The 23,522-nt window shown below is 40.5% G+C and overlaps 1 protein-coding gene across 6 annotated transcripts in view; it reads left to right on the forward strand.

Moving 5' to 3' along the window:
* Positions 1–22,254, forward strand: part of NUMB (NUMB endocytic adaptor protein) — a 175,212-nt gene extending 152,958 nt beyond the window's left edge. For 4 of the 6 annotated variants that reach the window (XM_073608895.1, XM_073608896.1, XM_073608894.1 and 1 more), the window contains 6 exons: positions 5,141–5,281; positions 5,861–6,065; positions 7,622–7,960; positions 10,278–10,418; positions 17,896–18,063; positions 19,931–22,254. In XM_073608895.1, the coding sequence (XP_073464996.1) occupies positions 5,141–5,281; positions 5,861–6,065; positions 7,622–7,960; positions 10,278–10,418; positions 17,896–18,063; positions 19,931–20,661 (1,725 nt within the window). In that variant the 3' untranslated portion in view covers positions 20,662–22,254. The remainder of the gene's footprint in view (positions 1–5,140; positions 5,282–5,860; positions 6,066–7,621; positions 7,961–10,277; positions 10,419–17,895; positions 18,064–19,930) is intronic. The other 2 variants (XM_073608898.1, XM_073608899.1) reach the window with 1 other exon arrangement.
* The last annotated feature ends 1,268 nt before the right edge of the window (positions 22,255–23,522 follow it).

Consider the following 23,522-nt stretch of genomic DNA (forward strand, 5'->3'; position numbering starts at 1 on the left):
AAATACTTATCTGAGCTTGACCTCGATCCAGCCATGTGCATGAAAGCAGAGGCTCTCTCTCTTCATTGGCTCAGAGAAGCAGCGGAAGCCATTGGCTCCTGCTGCTGTCAATCACAGCCATTGAGGAAGCGGGGGCAGGCCAAGCTTCGTTGTTTGTATCAATAGACCTACAAAGCTGGCTCAGGAGTGCCCCCATGGCGATCAGCTTGTTGGGGCATGGGGCAGGAGGGAGGGGCCATGAGAGCTGGCAGGGGACTCCAGAAGCGGAGGAATCGGGGCTGCGTTGCACAGAGCAGGTAAGTATGACTTTTTGTTTATAAATAAAAAAGGTTGCCTTTAGATCACTTTAAGTTTAATCCTTCTGTCTATCTTGAATTCATACTCTTACCCCCCCCCCCCCGTGAATCTAGTGCTGCACATCTGATCTTGGCTGTAAAACACAGGTCCTGCGCATCTTCTCAGATGTCATCTAGAGCCAGGTGTCTCTACTGGTTTCAGCCAGCCAGCCACGATGGCACGTGACATATCGGAAAATGCATAAAATTAAAATTGATGCGCTCTAATACAATCAATGTAGATCTATGAAATATTGCTAAAAGCATGTGTATAAATACTGAAATAAATTATTTGTAAGCAAATTATATGTAAATACACTGCAAACATGCATTAAAAATGTGCAAAATACACTGAAAATTACTGAAGTGGTGCAAAGTGCTCCAAATACCATAAATATAAAACAATATATGTAGGATAAAACGTGCAAATACGCTGAAAACAATGCACTCAAAAATTGCACAAAAAATATGTACTAAAAAATCTTGTGAATATGTGTTCAAATAATACAAATATTCCCGTGATAAATGCTATAACTCCATAGCAGTGCTGGGAAAATAAATAACAATAGGTTTGATGCCAGTGTTATAAAAAATTAAATAAAGAATATAATCAGGTGCCGATTAAAATGCCGTTAAACATAGATACTTAAGTTCATAGGATGGAGTGGATGGCCACCACAGCAGTTCATTCCTCAGTGCGCTGAAATAATTGAATTCCTGCAATGTTTGTGTTATCACAATATTGGATGTTTCCACCGCAGCCGCAATAATAAATACTCAGTGCCAGATGATTATAGAAGAGAAACCAAGTAACACGATCATTGCGCAATGTAACAAAAAAGGTCCACAAGCAAAACACAGCACAGTGATGAACTCACGTGCTCCCGATTGTGTTAAGGCATGCAGATGAGCAGATCTCAGTTTGCCGTTACGGACAAGGCTTGCCAGACAAGCCGCTGCTGCTTGCTACAATGTAATACAACACAGCCCACGTCCTAGGCTCCTCCCACGCGTTGCGTCACTGACACGTGACTTTCTCAAGGATAAACCTGCCAGCGTCTCCGTACTTAAGCATTCAGGTTACCATAGTGAGGGCGCTAAGATCATCGGATCATCACACTGCTTACTGCTTCTGTTCGTATGTATACATTTGTATTAAAACCAATATTTAATCATTACATTATTAAAACCATTTATGATAACAAGATAAAATAGAAAAATTTTACAAAAGAAGATAACAGGATAAAAGGCTATGTTCATATAATAATGAACTCCCTCAAGTGGTGGAGAATGATATTGCATACTTCTAAATTTAAAAGAGTGTGGTAGGTTTATTCAAATGCCAAATGACTGATATTTACAATCGTACCTTGCTCAGTGATACAGATTACATTCAATGTTATACTCTCGCTCTATGTCCTTCATTTATGAATTATTCTGTGATATTACTACTACTGCATAATGTAAAAGCTTTATCTAAACACATACCAATCCTAATAAATACACAGATAAGTCATATTATAAATGCATGTAGCCGTACCATATGAATAATATCAGGAGAAAAGCGGGTTTTTTTTATCATATAAAAATAGACTTAAAATTATGTATTAAATTCAAATATATGTGTATGTAAAAAGTTAAAATATAAAAATATGAAAATTAAAAATGTAAAAAATTATATACCAATTAAGAATAAATCCCATTTCTATTTTTTCTATTTTACCTTGTTATAAATGGTTTTAATAATGTAATGATTAAATATTGGTTTTAATACAAATGTATACATACGAACAGAAGCAGTAAGCAGTGTGATGATCCGATGATCTTAGCGCCATCACTATGGTAACCTGAATGCTTAAGTACGGAGACGCTGGCATCTTAGGTTTATCCTTGAGAAAGTCACGTGTCAGTGACGCAACGCGTGGGAGGAGCCTAGGACGTGGGCTGTGTTGTATTACATTGTAGCAAGCAGCAGCGGCTTGTCTGGCAAGCCTTGTCCGTAACGGCAAACTGAGATCTGCTTATCTGCATGCCTTAACACAATCGGGAGCACGTGAGTTCATCACTGTGCTGTGTTTTGCTTGTGGACCTTTTTTGTTACATTGCGCAATGATCGTGTTTCTTTGTTTCTCTTCTATAATCATCTGGCACTGAGTATTTATTATTGCGGCTGCGGTGGAAACGTCCAATATTGTGATAACACAAACATTGCAGGAATTCAATTATCTCAGCGCACTGAGGAATGAACTGCTGTGGTGGCCATCCACTCCATCCTATGAACTTAAGTATCTATGTTTAACTGCATTTTAATCGGCACCTGATTATATTCTTTATTTAATTTTTTATAACACTGGCATCAAACCTATTGTTTATTTTCCCAGCACTGCTATGGAGTTATAGCATTTATCATGGGAATATTTGTATTTTTTGAAGACTTATTCACAAGATTTTTTAGTACATATTTTTTGTGCAATTTTTGAGTGCATTGTTTTCAGCGTATTTGCACGTTTTATCCTACATATATTGTTTTATATTTATGGTATTTGGAGCACTTTGCACCACTTCAGTAATTTTCAGTGTATTTTGCACATTTTTAATGCATGTTTGCAGTGTGTTTACATATAATTTGCTTACAAATAATTTATTTCAGTATTTCTACACGTATTTTATCACATTTTTTGCTTTTAGCAATATTTCATAGATCTACATTGAACGGTGTATTAGAGCGCATCAATTTTTAATTTTATGCATTTTCCAATTTATGGGTTTCTGATCCCTGTTCTATTGATAGCAGCTTAATTGTATCTGTTCAATCTAATTAGTCACAAGTATTCACTTATCTAGTCTTTAATATTTATAACCTCCACTTATATTCATTTATCCAGTTTTACCCGCCATAGCTACATATAGTGCGGTGTGCCCATTACAGCGCTTGGTTTTTTATCCAATTTTATTTATACGTGACATGTCGGCCATCTTCCAAAGAGTGAATGGAAGCCAATGCTTCCTGGGATATGTGATTTCTGGGATATGCTTCCTGGGATATGTGACTTCAAATGCCTGGACTGAGCCTAGGCGACAATGAGAGGGGGGGGGGGGGGCGCGAGCTGGATCGTGAAAAAAAATACATGAAAACATCTGCTATTTTAATATATGAAGAGAGGAGGAATGCAATGGGGGGAAAGGTGTTTTGTTTTTTTGGGAGGTAGGGATGCAGTTGCTTATTTTTAAAAGGAGAAGCATGCAGGGCTTTTCATGGTTTTTATTACCTGGCAAGTCACTTCACTGACGTGGAGGATGAGAGTTTTTAGAGTTGTACAAGATCTGCATGCTTGTTCTAGGTGAGTGGCTTGCTAGCTAATGAAGTCAAAATCAAGATGACAGCCCCAGAGCTGGCACCCTTTAAACAGTCAGCAATGTGAGCTGACCATAATCTAAGCCATAACCTTCTGCCTTACACTAAATTACTGTCAGGAACCATGAATTGGACTGAGACAGAAAATGCAGTAAAAACCACACCTTTTAATATAATGGTAAAAATGGTACAGAACAGTAAACTTGGTCAAAACTAAGCCAGTAAATCAAGAAACCAGAGATCAGCGTAGTCAGAGGCAGCAGAACAGGATAAGGAACCAGAAGGGACATCAGCTGGGCAAAGTCTTCAACAGGAACACAGCAGAGAATCTCCAGATATGTTTCACCAAGGCGAAGGCAGGAAAGGAATGAACAAGGCAGTTTAAATAGCCTGAAGGGACTGACAAGTGGGTATTGATAACCAGGTGAGCCACCAGAGGATCAATGATTGCTGACAATTATCAGGCAGCTGAGTAGCCTGAACACGGAGAAGAGGGCTGCGCACAGCCCTGACAATTACCACCGTAAAATGGTTTTTGTGTTCTCCGTTACAAAATGATTGGCGCCAGTCTTGTTCTGAGATCTAGGGGATGACTGCTCCTCTTTTGCCACAGGGACACTGGGATTAATTAACAATTAACACAGATACTTGTTGGCAACACAAGGCCCCTTTGCCAACCTGGCCACTTTTAGGCCAGGTCAGATTCACTTTTTGTACTTGCGCACACATAGTGGTGTTTTTTTCTGCCTCTAAACGACCCCTCTATTTTAGTATGTGTCTATGTACACATAGGTGTTTAGAGGCAGAAAAAAATCCACTGCCAGCAGGTTCAGAAGCAGCTGTGTCTTGGCAGAAAATTCACTTGACGCATGTAAACGTGTTTGGCGCATCAATCGCTTGAGCGGTAATGCATTTTAATGGCCAGCGTTCTGCTCCATAAAACAAATTATTGCCCAAGTACTTGATGCGCCTAAACACGTATAGATGCATCAAGCTTTTTTTTTTTTTTCTCCCAAGACACAGCTGCTTCTGGACCTGCTGGCAGTGGGTTTTTTCTGCCTCTAAACACCTATGTGTAAATAGACAGATGGAAATGGTCTAAGTATTGACGCCAGTGTTCACCAGAGAGAGCAGTTATTCCTTCTGCTTGACAAGTTCATGAGCCTAGAAGGAGTATTCTGTCAATTGCAGATACAGTATCTGGTGCCCATGATGACTGACACTCAGAGGAAGCCAAACAAATGTAGAGCGATGTCTCATAACAAGGCTAAAATTGCGCTGCTACTTTTTCAAAGAAAAAAATAACTTGTGTAGTATATACAGTTGCATAATTTCAATGAATGCTCACAGAAAGGGTAGTGTCAGAGTTTTGCCTGCTGTGTATTTTCCTGTTTGTCCCCTGCCTCAACTGACTGTATTTAGTAACCTGACATTTTGCTTCCTCATACAGGATCTTTTATTAGACCAAACAATAGAAAAAGTGTCATTCTGTGCTCCGGACAGGAATTTTGACAGAGCCTTCTCCTATATCTGTCGTGATGGGACCACAAGAAGATGGATTTGCCACTGTTTTATGGCTGTTAAGGACACGGTCAGTATTGAGAAGACTATAACTAAATCAATTAATTTATTATTATTATTATTATTAAACAATTGTAATGTTTTAAAATAATTAAAAATGTGTAAGTCTAAAGAGGGAAGAGACAGAGCAGTACCCATGTACTTAGCTTTGTAAATTTTGATATCCTGTATGTCAAAGAACTCCTTTCTGAGATGTCAACTACTTTCCAGTCAATTGTGTGCATATGGTCTCTCTTCAGTTTGCCAAAATTGGCCTCTTGTTTATCCTCCTGTTATTTTTTTTTCAGTAATTCATGTTAGGTAATAGACATGTTGATCCCCTTTTATATATACATGACTGCAATTTGTCACTGAGCTAGAGAAATTATACAAGTATATGGCTAACTTAAAATAGGTTTTATTTTCAGAGCACAGACAATGACTTGTTAGGTTTATTATGATTTTTTTTTTTTTTAACTTAAAGTCTCTTGGCCTGAATACATTTTTAAATGTTCATGTATCTGACATGGCACCCTTTTTTTCACTTTAGACTTGTTATGGTATTGAGTGCCCATTTAGCGATCTGAGTTTTTTATTTTTATGAATTTAGGGGGAGAGGTTAAGCCATGCTGTTGGATGCGCTTTTGCTGCATGTCTGGAGAGAAAACAAAAACGTGAAAAAGAATGTGGTGTGACCGCTACCTTTGATGCCAGCAGAACCACCTTTACCCGGGAAGGCTCATTTAGAGTTACCACTGCCACAGAACAGGCAGAGAGGGAGGAGATCATGAAACAGATTCAGGATTCTAAAAAAGGTACCCCTGCATTTATTTCCTTTCCTCATTTGAGTTCTACTCTTCTAATGTTTTAATGTAGCTGTTGACTTTGAGTGTTGGGAACATATCCCAGCATATACAGTATATCCACCTTAATCTAGTCCCCTTGGAATGTATCAAGGCAGATATTAAATCTCCAAGAACATGACGGCAGGTGGAAATATCTACTCTTGCGCATTCATAATATCTTATTGTAATCCTTTTTTGTAAAAATAATGATCGTAATCCTAATATGTGACTGTCTAAAACAAATATTTGTTTTTGTTATATAAAGTGCCTAAGGCCCCATTTACTCAATGCTTCAAAATGCTCAATATCCAAAACCCCATGGTTTTCTATTGTTCCTGTTCACACCTGGGCATAGTACTGTTTAAAGTTTGTAGATCAGAAAAGTACCTGAGCTTCTTTTGAGTTTCAAGCTCTCCGCATTTGTGCCCCCAGTAGACTTCAGTGAGAGCAGTGAAAAATGCACATATCAAGCGTTTTTTTTTTCTCTGATCGCTAGCTTTCTATTGGCTAAAAATGAATGAAGAGAAAACAAAACTAAGTAGACTCAGGCAACTTTATCCAGTAAACCGTGCAATACATGTTTTGAAGAATGCTGACAGTAGGCATTCAACAGTTGCTTTTTTTTTGCTTGGGATCATTTTGTCTATTCTGCTGTACTGTGTGGACGCAATGCTGCTACCATATTGAAGGAGCAAGATATCGATAGTCAACTCTCCAATATATTCCCTTATCCAGCCCCTGATGATCTCAACTGTGTAATGCAGTGATCACTAAGGCAGTAATGGATAGGGCATTCTTCTTATGACATCCTAGTACAATGCTTTTGTTAGAGTATTCACCCTCTCTCCCCTCCCTCATTGGTGTTTTTTTCTGTTTTTTATTGCAATAAAACCTGGAATTTAAAATGGATTTTTGGGGCTTTGTACCATGTGATGTACACAACATGCTTATTACGTTAAAGGTGTAAATATTGTTTTTTAATCGTACAGTACAGGTCACAAGCTGGATATTTATAGACCATAAGTTATAGGCTGGTACCTTCAGGTGATTGGACACAAGCTTTCCTGGACATGTTTCCCTAGACGTACCTCTATAGCCCTATGTCATTCCTTGAGAACGCAGTTTTTGATGGTGTCCTAAGGTGATGGACCTCTTCTCCATTATGAGGAAATCATTGGCTTCACTAGTTTTTATCATTTTCCCATTGGAGTCTATCAGAGCCAAAACACTCAAAAGAAGCTCATATACTTTGTTGAGCTTCAAGGGACACTTTGCTCAGGTGTGAACAGGCAGAATTGAAAACAAAGCTACAAAATGCTTACCTGTGAATGGGACCTAATACCTTTGCCCAGTAATATATATGTAATTTATCGATTTGTATTTTGTATCTTTTCACTACATGAAAATGGTTTAAAATCTCTACAAGTGTAAAATTACACAGGCCAATTGGGGGCTGGGGATAAGTGACACTCAAAGATGAGTGACATAGTTGATCTCAGTAATTTAAAGGTTTATTTACATTTTAGGTGTGGATGCAGAATTAAAAATGGTGGCATCAGTTGCTTCTTCTGCTACTACAACTACCACTACTACTACTGCTGCTGTGAGCTTAGCCCCTGTTCCAGTGCTGCAACCTTCACCAACATCTGAAGTTATTGCATACCAGGATAGCAAAGATCTTAATAACCCCCATGCAATTCCACGCAGACATGCCCCTGTTGAACAATTAGCCAGGCAGGGCTCCTTCAGGGGATTCCCTGCCCTCAGCCAGAAAATGTCCCCGTTCAAACGTCAGCTTTCTCTGAGAATCAATGAATTACCATCAACTGTGCAGAGAAAGACAGACTTCCAAATCACCAACCCAGGTAAGGCAATTATAATTCCTACATTTCATTTATGTATCATACAGTGCTTACTCTTGTAAGAATAAAAGGCCTTTTGAGTTGTTTTGGAAAGCTTTATCTACCTGCTCAGCGCTGATTAATTCAGGGACTCATTCATTTGTATGCAAATTTCAGATTGAGCCATTCAGCTCTATAAACGGGCCTTTAAAAAAAAAAAAAAACTCCATTGCAGCAAAAATATGAAAGTGATGATCTTGTTTTTGTTGTTTTTTGTTATGTTTTTTTGTTTTTTGTTTTTTTCACAAAAGAACCTGTCTTCATTTGCACATTGTAAAACACACCTGTTGTCAACTTTTCAAAAGGCATACAATATTTACCAGTAAATTTTCCCTTTTGGCATATTTTTTCAAATTTTTTTTTTTCTTCATTCATTTGCAACTAATATAGCTGACATTCTGTGATTTACTCTTCTTTACTGTATAGCGAGAGGTGTTAAATAAACTCTTCATGGATAGTAGGGGCATATAACTTTAGGGTGTTCGTAGAACATTTTTCATGGGTGTAAACTAAATTTTCATGAATGAGGGATATAACTTTAGGAGGTTCATAGAAAATGTGTCACAGGTGTGTGCAAAACATAGTTTCCATATTGCCTAATGAGAACTAAGATTGAGCAGGATTGTGTTTCCATAATCTCTTGTAAGTGTTGTGGTGTCTGTGTATCAAACACAGCCAAAAAATTGCAGCCAATACATTATGCCCCAGTAACAAGTAATTTTGAAGCTTCTTACCTTACCTGTGCTTGGTAGTACCTCCAGTGTACTTTGTACCTTTTAAAGGTTATGTAATGCTGCGTGGTCAGGAATGTAAAATCAACAAAGTGGTATGATTGCTGAGCACATAACACTTTTGCAGAATTTTCCAGTGATGCATTGACATGTTAAAGGAAGTGTGTGTATTATATTAAAATATATTACATAAGATTTCCTAGATTTCCAGTCTGTAGCAGCTAACCTTAAAGAGACCCCATGCCGAGGTAAATACAGGAAACATCACGGACCTCTTTCTAAAAATATACGTTGCCTGGCCAGCCTCCATATTCTTTCAGTACAAGACATTGGGCTAAATGTGCAGACGAACGCACAAAACTGCCTATTAAATGCTTTTATTTCAAGGAACTTGTATACAGATTAAAATTAGACCATTAGTTTAAAAAAGTGAATGTAACAAAAAGTCAATTTTTTTTTGGGGGGGGGGGGGTGGTGCATTAATAACAAAGCGGATCTCACCTGCTCTCTGGGTACCGTTGTGCTATGAACATCGCTACACATTCATAAAAACAGACTGTTGTGTAGCAGAAAAAAGCCTTATGAAGTTTTCTGTGTAGTGGAGCAGAGAAAGCTCCAGCCTTGGAGGAAAGGTTAGTTATGTGATTAATATGTCACAGGGCTGGGCTCACTTTTCTCGGGCTGGTTGCAACTGGAGAAAACACCATCTGATACATAGGGTCCAAATACAAGAAACATGAGAATCCCTTCTTGCAGTGAGACCTGTACTGCAGATGTTAACTGCTCATTTAGATTTGGGGAAAAGTAAAAGCACTTAACTGATCCTTCACTCCCCAGGCAGACAGCACTCCCCCATGCTCTGGCAGCGGACTGTCCCTGAGCATCATAGGTCCATAGACCACTGGAATATGGGGGAGAAGATGTTGTAGGGAGCAGTCTAGCAGTAGAGGGGATTGGGTAAGTAAAGCCGCATACACACGGGCAGAATGTCGGGAGACATTTGCCAGTTAAAAAAAAAAACATCCGACACCCTGCCTGTGTGCATGTCTGACAGAAGCTGGCCGTTCGGCAGGCTTCTGTCAGACGACGTGCATGCTGGAAAATTGGCAGCGACCGACCCCCAATCAGTGCTCTCAGCCAATGGCAGAGCGCTGATCGGAGTGTTCTGGCGGGGAGACTTTCCCCCTGTCAGAATACACAGGTCAGTGGGGGAGGATCACTGGACTAACCTCACATGGTTAGTACAGTGTCTCTGACTGGAGCTATCTGTCTTTTTTTTTTTTTTTTTCTTCATGCAACCCGCTGGATTGCACGAAAAAAACTGTAGTGTGTACTCGGCTTAATCCTTTTTTTCCATGCCCCCTACACCTAAACAAGCAGGTAACCCTTGAAGTGCAGGCACAGCCCCACTGCAAGTAAGAATTTTCAATTTTCAGCCCCGGAGTTGGGCTTTAACAATTTTGTACATGTAGAGAAGCGGTTATTTTGCTCTTTTTTTTTTTTTTAAATGCTCTCTAGTTATTTATGGAATGTTCATTGTGATGTTCTAGTTGCTGAAATGGAAGGGGAGGTCGACAGCATCAGCGCCTTGTGCTCCCAGATAACCAATACATTTAGCGCACCATCAGAAGACCCGTTCACATCAGCTCCGATGCCCAAACCAACCACTCCACAGTCTCCACCATTTGAAGGTCTGTACTGAATTGTGTGTACTACTGCTTCTCTAGCTAAATGTATGTTCTATATTATTTGGGGAGACCCAATACAGTTTTCTTACTAGTTAGAGCTAGTAACTTTAAGCTGCTAGAAAGCAGTGTTACCATTACTCTTATAGAACAGGGACACTATTGCACCAAGTTTAGAGTGGTGCTATTACTGCGCATTTTGAACAACGCTGTTTTACACGGGCTACAGTCAAAGAAAGATTTGCATTTTTGAAATGAATGCAAAGTGTTCTCTGATTGGATGAGGTGGGGCAGTGATGTCAAGCTCTCTGCCCCATCCAATCAGCGAATGCTTTGCATTTCTTCAGAAAATGCAAACCATTTTTGTGAATGGCACCTATGGCAAGCAGGCTACCTCCTGTATTCAGAATGCAACATGGAACCCTAAAATAAATGGGGATCACTGGAGTAGCTGTTTCCACTTCAACTATTTCCAGTTTCCCGGGGGATCGTCCAGGCATGGTTTATGCATAGTAACTGTACATTGGTCCGAGCAGGACCAATGCAACTATGTAAAAAATATCCATACCTTGAATACATCTTTAAGCTAATAAGGCAATGATAGCAGTGATCCTGTTAGACTAATATTATACAACTCTTTACATTTAAACGGAGGTGCAACCTCGGTATAACCATGGGAGCCATACCTGGACCCATGCTGGAGGATAGCCTTTAATGTTGCTTTCGACACTGGATCCTGCTGGGGTGCTTACATTAGCACTCTGTGTAGTTAGCCGCAGTGTGCTATACAGGTCCAGGGCATTGGTATTCATGCACTGATTCTCCATCTCGCCAAGACATTCCCAATTCATGAACAAATAGAATGGGCAATTTATGACAATTGGGTTAAACCTGAAAAGATTTTCACCCCTCTGAGAATGATTGCTGAACCCAGTTCAGTAAAGAAAAAAGTCTGTTTTAGTAGTAGACCCTGGCATCTCAGTTATAAACATCTTACTGTGCCTATAGAAGATGTTTCTTTAAAGGTTCTCCTGACAGAAAACTGGAGACACTTTTTTAAAGGCTTTCTTCAACCTTGCAGGCCCAGTGCTGCAAATGGCTAATGCGGCTGATGCTTTTTGTCAGACTGTGGCTAATTTGGACTAGGGCAATGGATAACCAGCAGGGTCCTGTCTTCCAAGATCGAAGAGCTCTTGCAAACACTGCCCTCTGCCTTACCTGTTTGTGTTGATGCCCTAGAGCAACCTTTTTCAATTGGGGTGCCTTGAGGCTTCTACAAGGGTGTCTTGGCAAAATGCCTAAAAATTGATCAAAAATTGTATACAGGCCTGGATCAAGCCTGCCTTTTAGTTACACAAAGCCACAGGTTTTCATTATGCACCTTTTACAATTTTCCAGACACTGGCATCCTAACAACCAATGACATCAGGTAATGAGGAGGATGTCTGTTGCCTCCACAGCATCCTTGCTTGACCCTCCTGTGCCCCTCTACCTCAGCACTGGGGTTACATTAACTGACTGAGAGAGAGAAATTGAGGGAGAACAGAAACCTTGGCTTACTAGTCAGTACCTGTGTGCAAAGGGTGTGGAAGAATAAATCACCTCTAACATTGGCTGTCCTACATGTGGATGTTGCTGCATTCTGTAACTCTGTTAGAATAGTTTTTTACATTTTAGAATGGGGTGCCTTGAGACTGTCCAAAATTTTAAGGGGGTCGTTGAGATTGTCTATAATTTTAAAGGGTGCCTTGACTGAAAAAAAAGTTGAGAAACACTGCCCTAGAGCAAGTTATGACACAGATTTCCAGACTGGCTCTCATTTCCATTTGCACAGAATCCTATAGCTAAAATCCTGGTCAGCTTAAGCTGCTTGCAAATGTTTCCTCACACGTATGTGCTTTGAAGGAGGGTGTCCTCTTTGGTTAAGCACTAGACAAATTTTGTAAAGGGTGTCACAGTAGGAAAAGTACTTCTTCCAAAACGTAAGGTTCCAAAACACTTTTCCTTGGGAGCATCTACCTTTTAAACAAACGAGTATGCTCCATCACTCTCCTGGCTTCATCTTTAAAGCCAATCAGTCTTTCCATTTAAAGACCTGGAACACAAAACCTACCAAGTCCACCCCAAAACACTCTTCAGAATAAAGGGACATCTGTTAGTTTGCCTTTTAGGTCACAGGCATCCCAGACCTATGGGTTGGGTTCAATTGATGGTTTCAAAGGGGTACAAAATAGTTCAAAACTCTACCCCCTTATCACTTTCTTCTCTCAAATCAACTGAAATTTTCTCAAGGACCACAGATCTACAGACCGTTCTGAACCATCTCTAGTGCCATGGAGCAGTCGTATCATTTCCTCTGGCAGACCAAATCAAGTGTGACTATTCAAACCTGTTCATGTTGTCAAAACCCAGCAGGGGGTATCCATCCAGTACTGGACCTGAATTTCCTATCTTCATATTTCAAAGTTTTACATGGAATACTTGGCATTCGTAGACATACAGGATGCTTATCCACATATTGCCGTTTACCAATTACATCAGCAATCTCTACATTTTGCAGTAGGAAGAAAACCCTTCCAGTCTGTAGCACTACCATTTGGCCCATGCTCTGCATCCAGAGTATTTCACAAAGGTACTCATACCTCTTCTTGCCTGCTTAGGGCATTCATTGGCGTTCAGGTAACAAGGTACATATGCAGCCTTCTTCTGAAGCACCTATCTCCTTTTAAGCTATCTGCAAACATCCAAAGAACTATTCAGATTCTTTAGGCCTTTAGGCTGGTAGACCACATTAAATGTCTGTATAAAAATATGTGGAGTTGTTTCATATACCAACAAAACTATTAACATAAAACACCAAGTTATCATAAGTTTGAATTGTATTAACTATAGACGTGGGTAATTATGATCCAGCTTCAGGGCATAATATTTTTTTCATATAAATGTCCATGAATAAAACCTGGGATAAATCTACCAATCGTGATGAAGTCCACATAGACAGTTCAATTTGGTGAGATCAGATTGTGTGATAGCAGACACCCACTCCAAACCCCTTTTGGGCACATGCTCCCTTTTATGGATTAGCCCTCATTATAATGGTCTTATTGCGCCTTTAATCAAATCAATCGGACTCCATAAACCCAGCTGGACTCTCCCAGGGCTCAAGCAACCCTCCCTAGAGCTCTCACTCGATAAGTCCAGCAGTCCTCTTGGGTCAGGTGATAAAGCATGGATTAGTGCTTAAAAGGATACAAAAGCTGACATATTGCTCACTGAGGTGTTCGTCAAAATATCACTTTAAAACCCTTCTAACACTCCTTGGGTAGATAGATGGCTCTAACATCTGCATTATACAGGTACCTCCAGCTGCATGGAAGACTCACTTTTGCAAAATGCTACCAAGTCGCACCCTTCACATTTCATCGTTCTGGCATTATCATTCACCTGGAAGGGATTACTTGAACTGTCTATATGGACTTGATCCCGACTGATGGTTTTATTCATGGACATTTATATGAAGGACTGTTATGCGACAAAGTTGGATTATAATTACACACTATAGTTGGCACAATTCAGATGTATGTTCATTTGGTATTTTTATGTAAATTTTTTTGGTATATGAATCAACACAGCATATTTTTATACATTTATATTGAGTGATTTTTCATGCTTGTGACTATGTGCACCAGTAATGAACTAAAGTTGCATTTTTCACTCAACATCATCTGTGCTAAAACCTTCCTTTCGCCTAAAATACTTGCGTCATTTTCTGGACACAGCCCAGGCAAAGGTTTTTCTTCCAGAAAACAAATCCTTTCTCCAAGATCTCATGCTTGCATCCTAAGATCAAAGACATGCCTCAGTAGGTTCATCTGAGAGTTTTGGGCCTCATGGTAGCCTCTTGAGACCATCCCCTTTGCTCAGTTCCATTCAAGGCCTCTCCAATGCAACATTTTGTTGGCATGAAACAAGCATGTTTCTTCTTGACCTCCCTATGCACCTCTTCAGCCAAGCAAAAAATTTCCTAGCTCAGTAGATTTACAATCCACTCTTGACAATAGGTAAGTTGTTTCTACCACACCAATGGAGGGTGACAACAGATAGCAGCCTCATGGGCAGGGGAGGAGTGTTAGAATATTTCACAATTCAGGAAACGTGGTCACCCAACGAAGCCAAGTGCCCTATCAGCATCAAGAGGTTTCTCTTTGTCTCACATTCTGGCCTTTCTGCAGTTGGGACTAGTACAGAATTTTGGCATTTAAGTACACCTAAGGGACAGGTTTCGGTCCTGTACATTTTGATCCAAAAATGTATGGCTTAATTTTTGTTTTTGTTTTTTGGAAAAAAAAAATTGTTCAAGGTGTTGAATAACATACCATGTGATTGGTTGGAATTCTAGTTTGAGTGTTTCTGCCCTGCAGAAATCGCCCTTTGATCCCATTGGGAACTCCTATGGATGATATCTCCTGCAGTGTATCCTCCCCAGTTTTCTCTGTCAGATGTGTCTCTGAACTAACAGCCATCGATTTGTAAAGAGCCATTCCAGTCCTCCACAAAGTCAAAGCAGTCTTGCGCCTGAGATCAGCTTTCTGCCTCTGGCAGTATTTAACTTTCACCTTAATAAAGATTAAGTCCTTCCCTATTTGTGTCCAGCTTCTAAGCACCCCAAAGAGATAGCTCTGACAGTGTTCAGACAATGAAGAACAATCAAGAGTTTCTTATAGAAGCTGTGGCTTTCAGATAGTCACATTCTCTGTTTTGTCACATCCCACAAAGAACATCCTACTTCAATATATACTATTGCCAGGTGGTTACAATAACTCACCTCAAGCGCTTGCACTCTAAAGAAGTGATGGTCAACTTGAAAATGATAGAGGACTTTAAGCCTGGCCCTCAACACATCCAAAAGGACCACAAAATAGCAGCACATCTTCATGCATTGCAAGTTAGGCAGCCTGTTCAAAAAAAAAAAATGGGTTATAACACACCTCATACATTTTGGACCTGCTGCATTTTTTTTGCAGTGTATTACAATGCACACTCAATAGGTTTGATTACAGTCACTGCCCTTGGGTGTTATTGTAATTAAAATCCTCAGCATTGTTGTCAATGAGTGCAGTAATAATCCTTCGCATTGGTGTTACTGCACACAATAACCCCCATCATTGGTGTCGGTGGACTGAATATGTGTTAATGGGTGCAATAATATAATAATATGGATGCAATGTACATTGTACGAATTGCAGAAATGTGGAGTTGAGGCATGCATGCTCAGTGTTTCAGTGGCTGATTTTAAACTCCACAAAAAACAACAGGACAGTGGCAGCTAATGCACATTTTATGCAAGTTATGGTAATGTGCTTGTGGCTACTTACCCCACCTTGTACTGCATTTGCCCTAACACTTGTGTTTTGATGTGTTTCCCGCTGTTTTTTCTGTTGATGCAAAAAAATTGTAGAGGATGGCATGAGGGAGCATACAATGAAAAATGGTTGCATAGGCCATTGTTGCTTACAACTCTTCAGGGGGGTGTGGGAAGGGAAACTTCAAAATAACTTTGAATTTGCATGTAGTGTACCATTCGCAAGGCAGAGTTTGAAGTATTGGTCAAATTGTATCTATTGCGGAGCGTCTGTATCTTGAATTAAAGCGAAGCTCCAGCCCTCCCACCAATGAATTAAAAGTTGGCAGCTTAAAATACTGTAATGGCTGACGTTTAATATCAGGACACTTGCCTGTCCAGGAATTCCACCCTCTCTGGTGCTGCCACCACCATCTCTTGTAAGGAAAAGAGGCATTGAAGCCTTGCGGATTCACAGCCGGTTCCCTACTATGCATTCGTGAGCCGCGCTGCGCTTTGTGAATGGCCCGGCAGCGGAGAAGGGGAGGCCAAACTTCTGAGTGACTTTGCAAAGGCAAAGTCACCCGGAAGTGGTGGTGGGTACTTGTCAAAAACAGAGTGGGAGTGGGGGAGGAAGCAAACAAGCAGAGCTTCCCCTTTTTAGGTAGAGTTCCGCTTTAAGTAAACTAATGTGTGTGATATCTGTCAAACACATGTTATGGCACTTGCCACTTATGGGGAGGAACAGTCCCAAGCTGCTAGAGATAGTCAAACTCACTTTGTAATTTTGGGTGGCCATCTCAATTAGAGTAAAAAAGTTAGATTTTGTAACCGTATTAGATTTCTATGGAGAATGGCCAATAAAGACTTACCATATTTATCGCGTATAACACGCACCCCAAGTTTAGGAGGGAATTTTAAGGAAAAAACTAACATTTAAATGCCCATCAATGCAGCCTTGCCCAGTGTCCATCTGCAGCCTTGCCCAGTGTCCATCTGCAGCCTTGCCCAGTGTCATTGCAGCCTTGCCCAGTGTCATTGCAGGCTGTTTAAATATGGCGCCCCCGAGATACACAGAGCCAGATGTCCTGTTTATCTCGGCTCCTCTTGACTCCTCTCGTAGTCCCGCTACTTGGCCCGGCTCCTTTGATGGACATAACACAGGTCCAATGGCGGGACTGGGCATTACTGTGAGCGGAGTGGACCCGCTCACAATCAGCGGGGATCTGCGTATAACATGCACCCCTGATTTTAAGGGGGAAAAGGTACGTGTTATATGCCAATAAATATGGTATTTAACCCAGCTATATTTGCAGCATAGTTCTTTGTACTTTTGTACCACCCCAATTCCAAAAAAGTTGGGATACTGCGTAAAATCTACATAATAATAGAATGCAATGATTTGCAAGTTTTCTTAAATCCATATTTTATTTACAATAGAAAACATATCAAATGTTAAAACTGAGAAGATGTACCGTTTTTAAGAAAAAGAGAAGGTCATTTAGAAATTGATGGCAGCAACACATCTCAAAAAAATTTGCGGTAGGGCCATGTTTACTACAGTGTAGAATTCCCTCTTCTTTTAACATTCTGTAAACTGAAGAGATCAGTTGCTGGAGTTTTGGGAGAGGAATTTTGTCCCATTCTTGCCTGATATAGGATTCTAACTGCTCAACAGTCCTGGGTCTTATTTGTTGTATATATCATTTCAAGATGCGCCCACAAAGCGCTTTGCAGGTAGTACGGCATCAGGGGCGCTTTAGGAGGGGTGTATACACCGCTCCTACAGCGCTGCAAAGATGCTGCTTTCAGGACTTTTTTTTTTTTTAACGTCCTGCAAGTGCACCGCTCCAGTGTGAAAGCACTAAAATGGTACAAAAAAATGTGCTTTCTCTATTTTCTGTTTGTGAATAAAATGAGTTTATAAGATTTGCAAATCATTGCATTCTGTTTTTATATAGATTTTATGCAGCATCCCAACTCTTTTTGAATTTGGGTTGTAGGTCTTTGAATTAAATGTACTTTATTAATCAAGAGTTTCTCTACTAAGCATTCAAATTACCATGTTCTGTTGCTACTGTTTTTTAACCTAATTCATGTGCATGACCCAGCTGAAATTAACACGCTTGTTGTCATTTTTAGTAAATGGCACCACTACTGCATTCACGTTGCCTGCCCCTAAACCTGCACCAGTCACTCTGGCACCCACAGCAGCACCAGTTCGGGAGACCAATCCATGGGCGCATGCGCCTACTGCTGCTGCCTCACAAGTTACTAGCACAGGAGCAGCACCTGTAGCCGCAGTAGTAGGTAAGATGATAGACCAAAAAGGTTATTGGAACAATCCATGTTTACTATGATTATACGTAAAAATTACTCGCATACAGCAATAATTTCTCTCTGCCATAGAAGAGCCTGAAAGATGAGAACTGTGTAAAAAATGTTTAAAAAAAAATAGTAGTAGTCCCCCCAAACCTATGATGGCTCAAAACCTAAAAAAAAGTAGAAGCCCCCCTATTCTTGGAATGCTAGAGCACCAAAGCGTTTGAGGATTTCAGAAAGTGTGCCTTTCATGGGGCTTTCTAATGTACGTTTCAAATGCACTCCTGAAACCTTTAGCTGCTAACCAAAAGGATGGCGATTCCTCTAGCAGTGTGCTAGTAGCACATGCATAGCTTGACTCTGGCATGTCATTGGTTATAGCTGTTGTTTAAAAATTAAATAGTATAAAAAACATGTACAACTTATCCTTACAACAGCTGAAAAAGTGCACAAATTTTCAGCAGATTGGAGTTTAACTGTTAGAAAAGCATCATGTGTAATAACCTTTTGTCATATACAGAGAAAAAGAACACTTGCTTGAAAAATCGAAGCTCAAATATGCATATTTAAAGTGCCAGGTGATCAAAGTGGCATCCCACTGAAGTCGCAATGTTTTAGAATCCCCACCAGAACAGCTTCTCTGTCCAGTGGACAGTCCATTTTTATTTTTTATTATATTAATCCATGCATTTGCAATTGCTCATCTCTATTCCCTTCTTTCCTAAACTGCTATCTTGTTGCTTGTCAGCAGATCCAAGCTTCATTTTTAATTTTTAAAGTGACAGTCACCTTAGAGTAGAACTGTCATCAGCCATTAAAAAAAAATTGCTGCAGCACTTCTAAGTCCCACAAATACCTGTGGAGCCTGCCAAAGTCCACCTTGTGCAGCTTCCTGTGATGTGGCATCGATGCCTGCACACTGCTTTCTACCATAAAAAAACCTCCTAACCTGGCGACATCCTATGTGGATGGTGACTCCGGTCTCTGCGGTGGGTCCGGGTGTGGGTGGTTGTTCTTTACTACTTTCTTTTCTCCCTTTCTTCTTTCCCTGCCTCTGTCTTGCTCAATTGTATGTGTTTTGTTTTTGTTTTTTGCCAATGCGCCCATTCCAGCGCTCTTTCCCACTAGAGTGTATACCATTAGACAGTTGTGCTGTTGTAGTCATTGTGTTGCTGTGACTGAGATCATTGAATCTGAAGTTGATATCTACTATCCGCATGTCCTATTTCAAAATGTTTTATCTTTATTTTTTTCATTTTCATGATGATATTGCCCACGGGTGCTTATTGGCTTTTGTCATGTATATCCTTTTGTATGTTCTTGTTCTTTTTCTTGAAAATCAATAAAACTGTCAGTTTACATGGTGCTGTACTGTCCTAGTACTTTGACTGAGCAGCCGTTAGGATGAGTGCCCCCCCTAGCGCTATAGGAGGTAGTACTGTCTTTTTCTCAATTGCCACGTATGTGCAATGTGCTCTCGCTCAGGTGAGCTCACCTGCGCTTACAAAGAAGGGAGCACAACGTGTATACATGGCCCTCAAAAAAATAAAAAAGGCACACTTATCATATCCCTCCTGGGGGGCATTTGTCCTAACGACTACTCCGTTATAAGATGTGATGGAGTCATCTAAAGCAGTTGCAGTTTTTTGTTTTTTTTTTAAATGTGAATATGGCTCATAGGTCTGTTACCAGAGGAAAGGCATGGCTGTAAAATCTGATCACCACAGGGTTCTATGGTGTAGTGATTGTATTGTTTTTGTTTTTTTTTTAACAAAAAGATGAACTAACCCTTTAAATATTAGTCTGTCAGAAAATTGTTTGACATTGTTTTTTCTCTTGTATGTCTTCTTTGCAGGACCTGCTTTCACATCTAGTTCAGCTGTAGTCCAGTCAAACCATAAGCGAACTCCTTCAGAGGCAGACCGCTGGCTTGAAGAGGTGTCTAAAACCGTTAAAGCTCAGCAACGCCAGTCACCTGTGCCTGTTCCTGTTCCCGTTCCTGTTCCTGCCCCTACCCTGCAGCCTCAGCCAATACTTCAACCTGTTGCTGCACCAAATCCTACTCCGTCTTACCCAGCAGCTGCATTTATAACTCATCCTACAGTACCAGTTGCCATAGTTCCCTCTTTACCACCAACCTACATGTCTGTGCAGCAACCATACACTGTGGCTAATGGAATGAGCTATGCAGCCCCCAGTGTTCCTGTTGTCGGCATCACACCTTCACAAATGGTTGCTAATGTGTTTGGAGCTGCAGGTCACCCCCCTGTATTTCAGCAAAAGCCTTCACCAGGTCTGGTCAAACAGCAGACATTCCCCACATACGAGACAAACAGTACCACTAGCAGTCCCTTCTTCAAGCCAGCTGCAAAGCAGCAAAATGGTTCAGTGGCATTCAATGGAGTAGAGAGCAGTGGCTGGGATTTGGGTGCCAAGCAACAGCAAGGGCCACCATCAACTTCAACTATTGACCCATTTGAAGCCCAGTGGGCTGCTTTAGAAGGCAAATCAAAGGCTCGTGGAAACCCATCACCAACAAACCCTTTCTCCAGCGATCTGCAGAAGACCTTTGAAATAGAACTATAAAGCAGTGGCTAACCGATTAGAGACTGGCCCAAGGATTCTGACACATTTTGCCATAAAATTTCTATGGGGTATATAGGAAAAGGACCAATGATGGACATGAAAACTGCAGTACTCACCAAATCTGTATTCAGCAGAGACCTGTGAGGAGAAAAATCCAATGCTCTTCCTCCCGATCAGTCATAGGCTTCCCAAACACAGCAAGTCAGAGAAGATTTTTTTTTTATTGTGGTCATGAAGTTGAAAAGTCAAAATGTACTTTTTTCAGAATAGAAATATGACCACAAACCAGAGACATGACTCTCTGCAAAGCAGTATAGCAGTGCCTGAGCTTCCACAACAAAACAAGAGAATATATATGTATATATATATAAAAATCTAAAGGGGGTATAATACTTGGGGATATGTTTATCCCTGGTCTGCTCGGTACTTAGGGTTGTATTGCACGTCAGATCACTGAATTGCAGCCCTTTACTGGCAGATAAGGGAATAAAGCCAAAATCTTTATTTTTATGCATTACAAATATTTTAAATAGTTTTGGGTTAATTAATGGTTGTATAAGTTTGTAAGTAATCTTGCCAAAGGTTAAAATAAAATTTTTTGGATTTTCAGTTGCTAGTAACTGTACATAATTGATTTAGCTGCTAATTCTTACATTAAAAAAAAACTGGACTGCCTGTGGTTTTATCTTTTTTATTTGGTATGTGTCACCTGCAGCTGTAAGTAGCACATGGGTTAAAGAGAACCAATGCTTTTTCAAGAAAAGGGCAAAGCAACATGTTCAATTTAATGGCTGCCCCATCAGCAGCGTATTCTCTGCTTTTCCATTCATCCTTCAGGAGTAAAGCTGCAGGTCAGGACATGAAGCTCACATAGGGCTGAAGACTCTTACCCCGCCCCCATGTGGGAGCTCAATTCTCTCATCACTTTCATGTAGGAGGAAGGGAAGCGAGTTGCATGCTCCCCTATACCTGGAAGTACCGGGTATAGTTCTTCACTTCTGACAGCTTATTTGAGAGGTTGGGGAATAAAGGCAAGTGGAAGCAGCTGCAGGCACCAATAATAAAGAGAACCTGTTGCTTATCCCTGCACGAGCTAAGCGCTGATTCACTTTAGTCATAAGCAGTGAAATAGGTTGTTTTATGGGGAAAGGGCAGATTAAAGAACAGTATTTGCATGGTGTAAAAGCCAATGCAGACCTGTCTTTTTATTTTCTTTACACAATTCTATATTGCCTAAAATATATATATATATGTATTACCTATGTATAAATGTTGTTACTTTTTGACAAAATGCTGGTCTTGTTTTATATGTTTTATATATTTTATATATTAATATATATTTTATCATATATATTAATATATACAGCTTAGAGTTTTAATACCACTATGATCTAAAATGCACAGTATATCTACTTATAAAGCCTTTTTTTTAATTTGCCATGTTTTCCCCCCATTTTTGTGTTTTCTCTTCTGTTCATTGCTTCGTGCTATACCTCAGATCACAGAGAATCATCTTTATCTGTGTTGGTCTTAGTTATATATGTGTATAGTTGTACAGATTTACCAAAAATAAACTTTGGTGGTGGAAAATGACTTTCTCCCAAAATCTTTCTATGCCTGATTTTTTTTATTTGATTTTTTTGGTGCAATATTTCACTGCTCATGTGGAAGGGAATTATTGGTTTGGGTGTGCACGTACATAAAAGCAAAAGTGTGCCTGTTCACTAAATAGGCTGAATGTGAAAGGGCATGTCACTGCAGTGACAGAGAGCCCAGAAAGGGTGTTGGGAGGTGCTCTGGCATTGGTGTACTGCAGATCTTCAGTTGCTTCAATGTTGGCAAAAAATTTGCAGCCCCCCAAAGGGCTGGAGAAACCCATAAGAAGCACTAGATAACAAGAACAGAGGGCGCACCAGCCTTGCGCATTACCTTAATAACTTTAATAAAACAGACATACTCACAACATGAAAAATCAAGCTCATCCATATCCAACTGTCCTAGACTGCCTAGTCCACTGAACAGGTCCCAACCACAAGACGACCCTCAAGGATGGCTGATGCATTCCAAGGGGAGATCCCCAGATTGGCTCTGAGGAAGAGGGGATCTCTGGCCAGGGGTGTATGCATGCTGCTGTCATGGTGGTTGGTGGATGTAGCACCTGCCAAGCATGACCCATTCAAGTGAATGGGGCCACTCTGCAAGTGCCCTGCAACCTTGTGCTGTACAGCAAACAAGGGGTTAAAGCAGGCAGCATTTTGATGTTTTCTCACCACCTGCTTTAACCCCTTTTACCCCACAGAAGCGTGCAGTTGTGGGCCACTTGGTGTGGCCCCATTTACTTGAATGGGTCATGATTGGCGGGTGGTAGCACCCACCAAAAGCAACAGGAGGTTAATTCCTGCTGCGGCATGTGTACACTTTTGGCTGCTTCAACAGCTAAAGGAGATGGGGATTGGGGGCAGTAAACTCAACCGCAGGGTTTTACCCCCCCCCCCCAACTTGCGTGTGAACGAGCTCTAAGGGTGCTGCTCCTGAATGCAACTAAGCGCTCATTCACAAATGCAGAAGGCACTACTGCTCGTCTTAAAAGCAATCAGAGTGTGTTTGACAGGTGATGAGGAGGCAATATGTTGCCTCCTCACCACCTTATTTTAAACCCCTTACTGTCGTGCAATGCACGCAATTGCAACACGGTAGTACAGCAATTAAAGGTTTAAATCAGGTGTGAGGCGACTTTGGGCGACACTATGCCAGGTGATCTTTGACTTTTCCCATTTGTTCAGGTAGATCTCCCCCTCTTTAAGGTTAACTACACCTGTTGTATAGCAAATTATAAAATAATTGGAAAATATCTTGCATCT

Source organism: Aquarana catesbeiana, linkage group LG13 (genome assembly GCF_042186555.1).
Source record: "Aquarana catesbeiana isolate 2022-GZ linkage group LG13, ASM4218655v1, whole genome shotgun sequence".
NCBI classification, from domain to species: domain Eukaryota; kingdom Metazoa; phylum Chordata; class Amphibia; order Anura; family Ranidae; genus Aquarana; species Aquarana catesbeiana.